Source organism: Rhinolophus hipposideros (assembly GCF_964194185.1).
Source record: "Rhinolophus hipposideros genome assembly, chromosome: 11".
Classification (NCBI taxonomy): Eukaryota; Metazoa; Chordata; class Mammalia; order Chiroptera; family Rhinolophidae; genus Rhinolophus; species Rhinolophus hipposideros.
In genome coordinates this window covers 75,034,581-75,048,671 of record NC_138057.1, presented here as the reverse complement: position 1 = coordinate 75,048,671, position 14,091 = coordinate 75,034,581, and the positions used below count along the sequence as shown (strand labels likewise).

The window sequence follows — 14,091 nt, the reverse complement described above, 5'->3', positions numbered from 1 at the left end:
TCCCCCTTCTTTTGCCTCCCCCAAGCCCCCACTCTGGTTCAAGCCATTGTTTCTCAGTCTAGTTGTGTAGGACACAACTCCCTGGCTGGTATTTTGAGCCTTGCACTTTTTCCCGGCTGAGGCAGTCGGTCCCTTGTAGGGGGCTCACAGCAGCTCATGGCGGCACACAGTAAGCAGCCCAGTCGCCCGCGGCAGCTCGCGCCCACCTCTATCGTCGGCAGCTCACGGCAGCCCAGCTCCAGGGAAAGCCATTGTTCACAATCTTAGCTGTAGAGGGCGCAGCTCACTGGCCCATGTGGGAATCGAACTGGCGATCTAGGTATTAGGAGCACGGCGCTCCAACTACCCAAGCCACCAGGCTGGCCTTGACATTTTTTTTAATAGTTGCTCTGTAAGTCTATTTTGAATTACAAAATTACATTGCATCTAAATAATCTAAATAGACCATGATCTTTTGAAATATTTTACTGTTCTTACGTGACAATGGATTTCTCAGTTCCGTTTGGTATAAGGATCTATAAAGTAAATCCCTGGGATCTCTTCCTATCAGGCAGTGTAGTGCAAGGTATTTTCTTTCTAGTTTGTTTGCACTTAAGTGTTGGAATATTTCTTGTTTGATCTTTTCCAGTTGGCCCCGTGGAATAGTTCTTCACTCACAGGGGCCAAATTGCTAGATGCATGGGAGACCTTTCCTCCAATTTCATTTTGGTTTGTCATGAAAACCATTTATTTAAGAGTATTGTTCTTCAATCTTGGTTCCTTGAAAACTTTATGGGAGTAGGCGTTGGCCCCAGGGAAGGAATGGAGAATTTAGCTGCAGTTCTTGGCTTCCTTTACTCTTATACTTGTTAACTCTTGAGCAAGATTGGAATGTGGTGTTGAAGCTTATTTCCAGCTTATTTCAATGCACTGAGTTTAGGGGAAACTGAATCTGTTTGGAAGAAAGTAACTGAAGTCATTTCAATCTCTAGGTAGTTGAATTTTTTAATTTAGATTTTGTTATATAGATTCATGTTTATTGAATTTTGATCAGAAAATGTGGCCTATAAACTTTCTGCTTAGAGATTTATTTATATTTTGGCAGCTTACCATACAATAAATTTTCATAAATATTCCATGGATTCTGGAAAAAAATATTCTGTATAGGTTATATAATTCAATATATACTTATTAAATCAACATCTTTAATTACAATTATATTCCTAAATTGTTTTTACTATTTCATCTAGAGATGATTAAGAGCAGTGGATTAAAGTTTCCATTTTCTTGGGTGTTTTTGTCAATTTCTCCTGAGATGTCAACAGTTTACACTTCATATTTCAGTGCACAAAGATTCATGCATTTCATATCTTTATTGTGAGCTGTACTTTTTTTCAAAATAAAACAGTCCTTTTTTTTTATGTCTTGTGTCCCACTTTTTCTTTGCTCTATTTCAGTAATATTAGCTTCCCCCCCTTTCTTTGTACTAGTCTGATGTATCTTTTTGTTCAGCCTGTACCTTCACCTTTCTGTTATAGATATGAATAATTTTGTGAGGTTTCTCGTTTTGACCCAGTCTAAGTCAGTGTTTTTTAGTGGGGAAATTTATCGTACTAATATTTATTATTACCATTGATATGTTGGGTTTATGTCAGTCAACTTGTTTTAAGCTTTGTTTTTTATGCTTTTTGTTTTCCATTTCAATTTTTAATTCTGAGGCCTGTTACTTAAAAGATATTAAAACATTTTTAATTTATTTTCTAAAGTAGTTTTAGGTTTACAGAAAGTATAGAGTGCCCACATACGAGGTGTGATCAAAAGATACGGACAATATTTAAATAACAATTTTTTTAGAATAAAAGACACACCGCCATTAATCCCCTTCAAAATACTCCCCTTTGCTTCGAACACAGTTAGCCCATTGTTCTTGCCACTTTCTGAAGCAGTTTTGGAAATCCTCATTTGTGAGTGTCTTTAGTTGCACTATTGTGGCTGCCTCGATGTCCGGATCCAAAATGTCCAGAATGACCATACCTTTCATGGTCATTTTGACTTTGGGAAAGAGCCAAAAGTCGCACGGTGTCAGGTACAGTAAATAAGGTGGATGAGGACACACTGTAATCTTTTGTTTTTTGGTGCGTTTTTTAAAAATTTTTTTATTGGGGAACAGTGTGTTTCTCCAGGGCCCATCAGCTCCAAGTCATCCTTCCATCTAGTTGTGGAGGGCGCAGCTCAGCTCCAAGTCCAGTCGCTGTTTTCAATCTTTAGTTGCAGGGGGCGCAGCCCACCATCCCATGTGGGAATTAAACCAACAACCTTGTTTTTGGGAGTTTGCGCTTTAACCAACTGAGCCATCCAACCGCCCCTGTAATGTTTTTATTTGACAGAAGCAATGTGTGACACGAGCCTTTCCATTGTGATCACAAAATATGGTGAATGCTGCTGCCGCGTGCCATCCAATGGAAAGGCAGGGATCTTCAGTACAGGAAGCGGCGCGTTGAACCTTAGTAACAGTGTGTGACAGGTTTCAACTTGTTTGGTGCAGTCATTCGGGTGTGAGCTACGGTTGAGAGAAGGTGTGTTTTAAAGCGTACCATAAATCATCCTCCATCATGACAACGTTCCGTGTCACACGTCACTTATGTTGTACAGCAATTTCTGTCAAAAACATTACGGTGTGGCCTCATCCACCTTATTCACTGGATCTGGCACCGTGCCACTTCTGGCTCTTCCCCAAAGTCAAAATGACCATGAAAGGTAAATGTTTTGAATCGATTCAGGATATCAAGGCAGCCACAACAGCACAACTAAAGACACTCACAAAAGAGGACTTCCAGAACTGCTTCAGAAAGTGGCAAGAACAGTGGGATAAGTGTGTTCAAAACGAGGGGGAGTATTTTGAGGGGGATCAATGGCAATATGTCTTTTACTGTAATAATTTGTTTTTCAATTTACGCAATCACTGTGTTGTTTGATCACACCTCGTATCTCCTTTCTGCCTCTTGTTTTCCCTTATTAATTAACATTTTTGTAATAGTGCGGTACATTTGTTACACTCAATGAACCAGTATTGATACATCCTTATTAACTAAAGTCAATTGTTTACATTGGGGTATAGTCTTTGTATTATATGGTTCTAAAGATGGTATCATACATCACAGAATGGTTTCCCTGCCCTAAAAATGCAGTATGCTCCATCTGTTTACCCTGACCCCCTTACTGCTGGTAACCACTTATCTTTTTACTGTCTCTAGTTTTGCATTTTCCAGAATTTCAGCTAGTTAGAATCATACTATCTGTAGCCTCTTCAGACTGGCTTCTTTCACTTAGCAATGTGCACTTAAGGTTCCTTCATGTTTTTTTATGGCTTGATAGCCCATTTCTTTATATTACTGAATAATAATACTACATTGTTTGGATATACATATACCAGTTTGTTTTTCCTTTTCCTAAGGACAGATTGGTTGCTTCCAATTTGTGGGAATTATTAATAAAGCTGCTGTCAACATTGATACGCAGTTTTTGTGTGGACATAAGTTTTCAATTCATTTAGGCAAATACTTAGGAGTGCAATTGCCAAATTATATGGTAAGCCTACGTTTAGCTTTCTAAGAAACTGCCAAACTGTCTTCCAGAATAGCTGCACCATTTGACAGTTCCATCAGCAATGCGTGAGAGTTTATCTTGCTCCACATCCTCACCAGCATTTGGTTTTGTAAATGTTTTGGATTTTAGCTATTCTAATAAGTGTGCAGTGGTATCTCATTGTTTTAACTTGCAATTCCCTAATGAGGTGAGGTTGAACGTCTTTTCATATGCTTGACATCTGTTTGTCTTCTTTAGTGAGCTGTCTGTTCAGCTCTTTTGCCTATTTTTAATCAGGTTGTTTTCTTATTCAGTTTTCAGAATTCTTTGTATATTTATCAGATACGTGTTTTGTGAAGATTTTCTCCAAATCTGTAGCTTATCTTTTCATTCTTTTAAGAGAATCTTTTGCAGTGCGGTTTTTAATGTTAATAAACTCCGTCTTACCAGTTTTTTCTTTGATTTATTGTGGTTTTGGTGTTGTATCTAAAAAATCGTCACCAAACCCAAGGTTACCTAGGTTATCTTCTAGAACTTATATAATTTTGTGCTTTACATTTAGGTCTATGATCCATTTTGAGTTAATTTTTGTGAAAGGTGTAAGGTCCGTGTCTAGATTTTATTTTATTTTTTGCATGTAAATATTCAGATGAACAAATTATCCTTTCTTCACTGAGTTGCCTTTGCTCTTTTGTCAAAGATTAATTGATTATATTTTTGTGGATCTATTTTGGACCTGTAAGATTTTTAAAAGCATTCCTTAATTTATATTTCTCCACCAGAGTCAAGTGAAATAATATCTTTCGAGTAGCACCCATTTATAAATGAGAGAAAAATAAAATTCAGTGAGATTTTACCATCATGAACTTGAGATGGGAGTTATGCACCTGCTCTTTACATAAAGCCCCATTTCCTCCACAAATATTGTATGATATCACTTATATGTGGAATGTAAGAAAGCCATACTCGTAGAAACAGAGATTAGAACGGTGGTTACCAGTGGTAACATTTCAAGTGCCTAGTAGCCACATGTTGGGAAGTGCCGCTCTAGAGTATACGAAGACGTGGTATAACCATACAGTGGAATTCACTATGGATCCGCTTCATTCAATATCAAGTTGTCTTAATTGTAATAGTTTTTCATAGCAGCTCTTTAAAATGTGTTAACATTTTCCTCTGCCTTCTTAATCAGATTATAACATAGTGGTTAAGAGTATGGGATCCAAAGCTGTAGTCTGGGTTTGAATTCTGGTGTTAACACTTACCATCAGGGTGATTTTGGATGAATTACTTCAGCCCCAGGTACTCCCATTTTCTTGTGTGTAAAATGAGGATTAAAGCTTCCTAATAGGGTAGTTATGAAAATAAAATGAGAAAACATGGTAAGTGCTCAGTAAATGTTCATTTATGTTGCTACTAAATACTGTAACTATAGCCATCTACTATTGCAACTAAAACTAGTAGCAGTTCAGTAACAGGAGCATAATTTAGGCCTTTCCTGACGAGTCAAGTCTGGTACATTGATGCCGTCATGGGCTCATGAAAGTATATAAACGGATGTTTAGCCTTACATTATGTTTTCTGACAACTTTGCAATTTGAATCCTTAATACTTCCCTTTTTTGCCGTGCCAGGAGGCCTTTCTCCAGATGTCTGCTAAGACAAACTTCTGACTGTATACAAACCTTTATTCATTAAAATTCACTGAATTACTTGTTCTCAACCTGGTAATATATTTAAGTGATAGATGAAGGTTTGGGGGGAATTATTACAAATACTTTGTTCATTGAGCTTGACAGAAAGATTGCCCATTATCAACATTTCCCAAATGCCAGAGTAACCACACTACTAGGTAACGAATTGGCTGACGCAAACACACTATGCCCATTGTGTCATGCTCCATGCCAAGTGCTGAGTGTATTTTATTTGTTATAACAGCCTTATAAGTCATAAATAGTAGCAGTAAAGAAATTGAGGATCAGGAAATTAAGTAACTACCCAAGAGCAAGTGGCAAAGTCGGGATTTGAACATAGGTCTGACTCCATTTCCCTTGATCTTACCTACTATGCTATACAAAGAAATGAAGCTCTTGTGGTGATTGTACTATGGACATTATAGCCATATGAGATTTTCTGCCCTTCCTCCTTCTCCTCCGTCCCTCCGTTCCTTCTTTTTTTCCTTCCATCTATCCATCTTTTTACTCCTATAATCACAGATTCAGCCAGCAATCATTTACATGTTGTCTGCACCATCCCAGGCACTATGCTAAGTGCTGGGGATACAAATGATCATAAAATGAAGTTTAGGGCCTCGAGATTCAGGCAAATGGATGATACAGACACCAAATTATAGTTTCAGCTTCACTGTCATAATCATAAGCCTTGCTGTAATCATGGATATTCAGAATGCTGTGGGGTAATAGAGAAGGACTTTTCTAATTCCGCAGGAAGATGGAGGCCTGGGTTGAGTACAGATGAGAGGGATATTAGGGAAGACTTCCTACTAGAATGAATGCTAGAGTTAAATCTCAAAAGATGACCAGCCAGACTAGAAATAGGGAGCACCTGGGTGGAGAGGCTTGCATGAACAGTGATGGGGAGCTGGTGTTGTGACCTGATCAGGGTAATGCAAACACCTGGTGTGACTAGCACCTAAGGTGCGGCTCCTGGAATGGAAGGAGATTGGGTTGGAAAGCAGGGCAGAGTATAATGGAAGAGTTTGTGGAAGTCAGGTACTTTAATGGCCCTTTTGTTTTTATTCTAAAGGAAAGGAAAGTTTTAAGCAGAGGAGTGACAGTATCACAGTTGTGTTTCTGAAAGATCCCTCGGGAAGCAAGGTTTAGGGTGAATGTTTTCAGGGTAAATTTGTAATAGACTTCATGAGTTTCTGAATTTTAGAATTCTGCCAACTGAATTTATTTGAGGACGTTCTAGTTCAGAACAATACAAAAGACTTTCCAGAAATGCCAGAAATGATGGAATTAGCAAAGAAAGATTTTAAAACAGCTATTGCAAACATGCTCTATAGGTTCAAGATGATAGAGGGAAACATGAAAATGAAGAGAAAAGCAGCAGATTTTTTTAAAACCCAAATGGAACTTCTAGAGATGAAAAATGTAGTATCTGAAATGAAAACTACACTAGATGAGATTAACAGCATATTAGATACTGCAAAAGAAAAAAATCAATGAACTTGAAGACATAGCAATAGAAACTGTCCATAAAGAAGCTCAGAAAAATACCAACGTCTTGCTTCCACTTAGAAATTAGTGGGTATTTTCTCCCTAGAACATTTTTACCAGAAAATTTAGACTTAACTATTTCTGTGTGAGGTTGCTGTGGCTTGACAAACATGATATTTATCAATTTTTACTTTGCATTTATGGGGGTTTTGTTTTGGATAAAAGGAAATCTTCACAGTCTTAAAAATCTTTCCTCTGACTTCAAAGAGATGAACTTCTGAGCTGCAACCCTCAGGAGCTTTCTTTCTCTTGCTAATGCCTGACACACGCTTAATATTGATTCTGTCATCAGAATAAACAGCAAGGCCCAAGTAATGAGAGTTCTGGACATTTCAGAATCATGCACTCATTTATTTTTCATTAAAAAAAAAACAATAAGCATTCATCTGTCTGGACATCATACTTAAGTGTGTTTTGCATTTTCCGAAATAAGAGTGAATTTTTATGAGTATGTAAATTGAACATGTCAGATCACATTTGGTAGAAATCTGGGATGCTTCCTGGAATGCTCCTGAATTTTCATATATGAATTAAGTACCATTTATTTATGGGCTACACGCTTCTGTTGCTTCATAAAAACCATACTGGTCTTTGAACATAAAATGAAGATTGGTCAGCAATTCAGTGAAATAATTTTTTCTGATGAAAAATTTTAGCCTTATTCGATAAAATACGAGTAAGTGGAATTCAGTTAATTGTATTCATTAAAGATATCCATCACCCCTCCAAAGGATCTCTTTTTGGCAACAGGCTTCATTTTGCATCCATTCACTGTTCCGACTTCCAGTTCTCTCAGAAACAACATGGTCCCCTAGGGACTGCTGCTTCCATGCCCACCCAACTCTAAAGCTAAGCCTCTTCCTGTGGAGCCAATTGTCCTGTACTTGTTCCTTAGTCTTTGATCATCTCTCCTTCTCTGGCAATGACTCACAAACAGGACTTGTAGGTTTCTTTGTCTCAAGCCTCGGCCACACTTCTGTTAGATTGTTAATTCTTCAATCAGAAGATGACGAGGAGTGGGAGAAATCTTGGCAAAACAAGAATTCTTCATGCCAGGCTCTGTGCAATGAATTAAGTCATCTAATCCGTACAAGACTGTATAGTAGGCATGGTTATTTTCTCTGTGATTCCAGAACTTGGTAGAGGAAATGACCACATTTAGGAATCGGGATGTGGGTGAGGCAGGCAAGGCTCAGAGTCTCTACAACCGCTGATTCTTTAAAGGGGTGAAAAATTTCCCACCCTTCTTTGTACTAGACCATATTTCTAAATTATCAATAATCAGTATTACCCTTATCAAAAAATAAATATTTTATAAAGAGAAATGAAAGTTACACTACTCACCATGGAACATTTGAAAAGCAAAGAATTTAGAAAGAAGTGCTCATTGCTTAAATGTACATATAACCTTTGTAAAATTTTTGGTGCCTTTCCTTTTAGTCTTTTTATATGTATATCATTGAACATTTTTGCATAGTAGTATTAATTTCAATGTTTTTTTCTCCATAAAAAAGTGAGATGCTAATACTCATATCTTGATGAACTGTAAAAATGCCTCTTTCATGCTTACCTCTTCCTGGGCCTTCTTCTCCCCTTGTCTTGAATTGCAATCTCTGACACATGTGCATTGCCTAGAAAGCTCCATTTGGTTAACAGATATCAGTGTGACAAGGAAGAAAAAGAAAAAAAGCTTATTCTCTTCTCATTAAAACACACATCATTAATAATACCCTTTGTATTTTTTTATGGGGAAGAATGATTCAGTCCACACGTTGATATATTCATTCATTCGACAAATATTTGTTAAGTACCTTCTAAATGCCAGCCATTTTACTCTTCAGTGAGGAGAGACGATAGAAGAAACACTGCTCCTTAGGAGAATGTAGGTGTGTAAATAAGAAAAAGAGCAATGCAATAAGTAACATGCAGAAATATTAACCAAGTTCTGCAAGACCACAGAGGAGAATCACTTTTCCAAATGATTCTCCTAGAGAAATGAGAGAAAGCTATTTATAGATAAGAATATGGAGCTCAGAGAGATTTGGTCACACAGCTGGTCAGTGGTTGAGGTAGCATTAAAAAAGATCTGACTGCAAAACCTCTTTTCATTCTGCTGAACTATGTCGTAAGGCGACACGCCTGTTTTCACTGTTTTGTAAGTTCCACATGTCTGTATTTGGGGACTTCCTGTATCAGGGACCATAGCTGCCCCTTTTTTCTCTCCCCATTTCAAAATGCCACCAATTTCTGATTTCATGAAAGAGGAATGGAACAGAAGCAAGGAGATGTGAGTTCTCTAGAACCAGCTTTGCCCGTGTTTAACTAGATGATCGTGGGCATGTTATTCCTTTTTTCTAGGCATCTAGTCCCTATCTGTAAAAGCAAGGAGGTTGAACTAAATCTCTTGAAGCTTCTGATTCTTTACAACTAATGTGTTGTCGTTTGCTCTTTCTTTTCAAAGTATGTAGCGTTTCCATAGGAACGTGGGTTCCCAGGGGCCTTGGGAAGTCTTGACACGTCATGGCTGTGGCAGAGGGACAGGCAGGGGTCAAGAGTGAGGGCTGTTGACTACCTGGATTTGAATCTCAGCTCTGTCACTTAACTGCTGTTTAATCTTGAGCAAACCGCTTAATCTCGTTGAGCCTCAGTTTTCTAATTTGTGAAATAGACATAATAAATGACTCAGAACTGAGTGAAGATTCAGTGAGCTTATGTGTGGAAACCACTTTGCACAGTGTCTGGCACATAGCACGCAATGAACGGAGCTAATGATACTCATGGTTAGTGTACTCGGACTAACTTGAAGCAGTTTCTGAAGTCAAAAAACCACAGTAGCTTCTTCTATTAATCATTCCTTTATAAAGGCAGAAAGGAACCAATATGTTCATGCACAGAATATGGAATTTTAGTAATTTTCCCTTTGGATGTTCAATTAAGGGGATGTAGGGGTTGGAACACTGTTGGCTGCTAATCTTTACTGATGATCCAGAAAAGACTTCCCTCAGTTTTGTATCCTACAGTGTGAGCCATTCATTCTTTTCCTTGCTGTGTTCCTATTGCCCAGGACAGGCCACGGCATTGGGTAGGTACTTGGCAAATGTTTTTTGAAAGAATAAATGATTTCACACTCTGTATTTAAGAACTGGGGAGACTAAGAGCACTAGCACTGGGCAGTAAGTCTTTCGGCTCTCAGATCTTAGCCTGTGACATTTGTTGAGTTCGTGTTGAGGGGATTTGGGGGCGTCCCATGACAGTCAAAGCAGAGTTCTTCTGATACCAATGTTTGGCTTTCTCCTTTGATCAATAAGCTTCTTATTTGCCCTTGAAACCTCTGTGATGCTGGGGAATCACAGGCATTCCTCAGGATGATTTACACGCCAGTAAATAATCTGTGCTGTCCATTGCTTCCTTCATTGGTATCTGCCCTGTTCATAAAAGCCCGAGGCTCAGTGGCCCCCCAGGCTGGAATGCAGTGGGCATGTTAACTCCAGCCGCAGATGTATGCACGAAGAACATGTCGGTCACTTTCATTGCTTTCTTGCTCTAACACGACCCACAACTTAATCTTTAAGGATTGACATAACTACAGAAGTTATTTTCCATCTGACTTTATTATAGTTACCATGCCATTTATTTTTTTTTACCTCTGTTCTGTGCTAAGCACTACATATTATCTAATCCACACAACCGCCCCTGCGTGAGTTTATACCCTTTTTATAGAAGTGGAAACTGAAACTCGAGGTGAAGCGTATGCTCTGAAATCACATAGGCCATGAGCGATGGGGCTTAGGGTTGAACTAACTCGAGTCTTTCTGGACACAAAGCTCTTAGCTCCTACACCATGACGTTTTCCTCACCTAGACAGCTTTCTCCTGCTTCTACAAGTGTTTGGTGTTTAAGTTAGTAACCTCTTGCAAAAATCTGTAAGTTTCCCCTACCATTCAGAGGTGAATTTTAAGTTTCTTAACAGCATTGCAAATACATGAAATTTATAGTGACAAACATAGGCAGATTACTTTCTTGTTACCAATTCATTTAGCAAATTTACAGTTCCCATTAATTTTAATCTGTCCTTATTACCTGTTTTATATAATAAATATCTTTAGTCATGACAGACTGAGTATAGATCACCTGAAGTAGGTCTCTCTCAATAAGCAGAGTTGCAGCAAAAGATTTGTGAATTAATTGGGAAAATTGCAAATCAGGTAGTCAGTGAAATAATTCATTGTCACATCCAATCAATAAACTTAGTAAATCAACTCATTTAATTCAAAAAATGATCTATATAGATCAAGCAACCAATTAAACAATTAGCATACACTTTGCAATTAATTAATTTAAGCATCAATCATATAATTAAAACTCCAAATTTAAGCTGCAGAATTTAGAATCCCACCGCTTTGCAAACTATTAGGTTCATGCTTCTGAATACTAGCAGATTTACAGTTTCACAACTCAGTTTTGGAGCAGGGTATCTTACCGTGTTTTAAGTTGATTTCGGTTTTAAATTGTCTTTATGTTGATAATTTCCCACCCTTTTACAGCCAATTGACTTTTTACTTCCCCCAAAGGAGGAGAAGTAGGTGTGTGTGGATTCAAACTGGGCAAGGCTAGAATGTGGGATTACTGACTGGACATTCTAGGGAAGTGAGAAAAGTCCAGAAGTAGTTGAAAGGGCCAGATATCTGTGTCAGGATAAATCAGGTCATTTACTTTTACTCTGTTAAGTATCCTGGGTGTTTGGAATCAGATCCTGCCAAGTGAGTCTGATTTTCTTCAGAGAAAAGAAAACTGTGTCGATTGTCTTTGTTATCCTGAGTACTTTCGTGAGCTAGAGCAGATATTTTCTTAATCCTGACCATAAATAAAAGGCCACTGATTCCCCCCAAATAATTTTTCCTTCCTTCATAGTTTTGTGTATCTCTTTTACGATGTTTATTTTATTTACATTTATATGATAGCTAATATTGTGCTTACCTTCCCCCCACTCTATTGTAAGCTTCCTTGAAGGCTGATACTGAATCTCATCTTTGCTCTAAGGGGTTCTGTGTCTTCTCTATAACAGGGGCTCAGTTAATATTTGTTGGAAGAATCGGCGAATATAAAGGCTCTCGTTTCACGTTGTTTCCTCTCCCGTTGCACTGCCTTTGTTTTCTCCTTACCAGGTAAAGTAGGATTTGGGGGATCTAAGTGTATCTCCAGGCTTTGAGGTAAAGAACAGCAGTGTCCCAGTTTGCTTGCTGTACAGCACAGCCTCTGATCTCTTCGTCCCTTTCTCACCTTGGCATTCACTCACCTGTTTGGTTTTCCTTTCAGTGACAATGTCAGTGCCTACTGCCTGCATATTGCTGAGGATGACGGGGAGGTTGACACAGATTTCCCCCCACTGGATTCCAACGAGCCCATTCACAAGTTTGGCTTCAGTACTTTGGCCCTGGTTGAAAAGTATTCGTCTCCTGGCCTGACATCCAAAGAGTCGCTCTTTGTTCGAATGTGAGTATTGACTCAGTTACTTATCTCAGGATCTCATCTCTACCTTCGCGTATTTTGGATTTGATTTTGTTCATCAGAGGAATGATTCTTGGTATCTGGAGAGTCCACATGTAATGATCTTCCATGGAGATAATTGGGGACAACATTCGCATTGTGTCTCGTGTCTCTGCACCTAGATTAAGTACACACTTTCATAGTAGCAAATTGAATTAGGTCATCTCTAAACGTCATACCTGTGATCTAGACCTCGGGACGTATTGGGGCAATTTGGAGTCTGGGAAGCAAAAATTCTCTTCAAGGAATCCAAACTAAACAAAAATATGCGTCACAGCCACTTCTCTCTTCTGACTTTAAAATAGTTCTTTTCCTCTCCAGCTTTGTTCAGATCACAGTTGATTTTTCCTCTCAGTTGCCTTCCTTTAGACTGAGCAGAGTTCCTTAACCTTCCCTGTGCCTTGGGGCAGTCTGGTGCAACCTATAAAAGCCCTTCTCATAAAAGTGTTTGTCAATGCAGAAAATAAAATTTACAGGAGTACAAAAGAATTCATTATATTTAAATAGTTATCAAATTGTTAAACCAATTTGTGATAGAGTAATATGTAGGGCTTTTATTAATACATTAAATAGCAAGTCCAGTGGCGGGGCTCGCGGTGACTCCTGAAGTTCCATTTCAAAGTAGCGATTGAGTGTAAGTGATGTTTGCGACGTAATGCGCTGTGAGGATACCTGTGATTTCTGCTCATGACAGTCGCCAGCACGGCTAACACTACTGTGATTTGTTGACTACATTTATGATTCAAGGAAATGCTGAACATCAGAAGTTAGTGAAAACAAAAATGCAGTTTTTATCTATGCCTGAGTTTTACCCGCAGGTCCCCGTTGTGAAGAGAAAACTGGCAGTGTTTTTAAAGCACAGTTTAAGCTGTTCTAACCAAGGTGGCAACCGTCCCCCTCCTGGCCATCTCCTGGGAACAATAGCGATCCCTTTGGCACCCCCTGCTGTTAGCAACCAGCAAATTCACTATCCCAAAGAGGTTGCTTTAGGGGACTTTTCCACCTGTCTCTTTAAAACATATTGCCTTTGTTTCAGATTTTAACTGAAAATAGGATTATGCTACCTATGATATACGAATATTTTGGGTCTTTCTACCCTTGAGCAAAGAATGAATACCTGAGTGCCTGCAAGTGATCTGGGGTGATTCCTCAAGCTTTTATAATTGCCATTTCATTCCTACTATGAAGCTATGTTTGGTGTATGTAACGGCAAATATTTTCCTTCTTTTTACATTTACAGTTTTCATTGGCATTTCAGTACTGAAACGACTTTAAAGAATATTTAAAGTAATTTAAAAGCTATCCAACGATTCCTAATGTAACTATTTTCATTTTTGTATAATAATTTCCATATGTCTATACATTACACAGTTTCAGTTCTGGCGTACATATTATGTTGTTTTTACTTAACATTATATTACAACTGTTTCGATATCTGTTTTTAATTCCTGAAATTCAGTATGTGCCAAGGATCTCAACAGAGACAACCCCGATGCTCATGGAGCTTATGTGCGGAGACAGTTGTCAAACAAATCGTTAAAATGTGATAAGCAACACAACAGAAAAGTGTGCGCGTGCAGCGGGTGCCTGTCACAAGATGTTTAGGTGGCCTCCTGGGTTGGTCTAACAGTGAGTCTGTCAGAGGCCTTGGGTATATCCCTTTTGGTTTTTTTTTAATAACTTCCTTAGGATAATTTTTTGTCAGTAGGACTATTGGTCAGAGGAGAACCATCTTTAGA

At 38.5% G+C, this 14,091-nt stretch overlaps 1 protein-coding gene across 11 annotated transcripts in view; it reads left to right on the top strand.

Annotated features, from left to right (window-relative positions):
- The window catches only part of MAPKAP1 (MAPK associated protein 1), a 217,820-nt gene that overhangs the window by 98,559 nt on the left and 105,170 nt on the right, over positions 1 to 14,091 (top strand). For all 11 annotated transcript variants that reach the window (XM_081066335.1, XM_081066328.1, XM_081066331.1 and 8 more), the window contains one exon: positions 12,122 to 12,298. In XM_081066335.1, the coding sequence (XP_080922461.1) occupies positions 12,122 to 12,298 (177 nt within the window). The remainder of the gene's footprint in view (positions 1 to 12,121; positions 12,299 to 14,091) is intronic.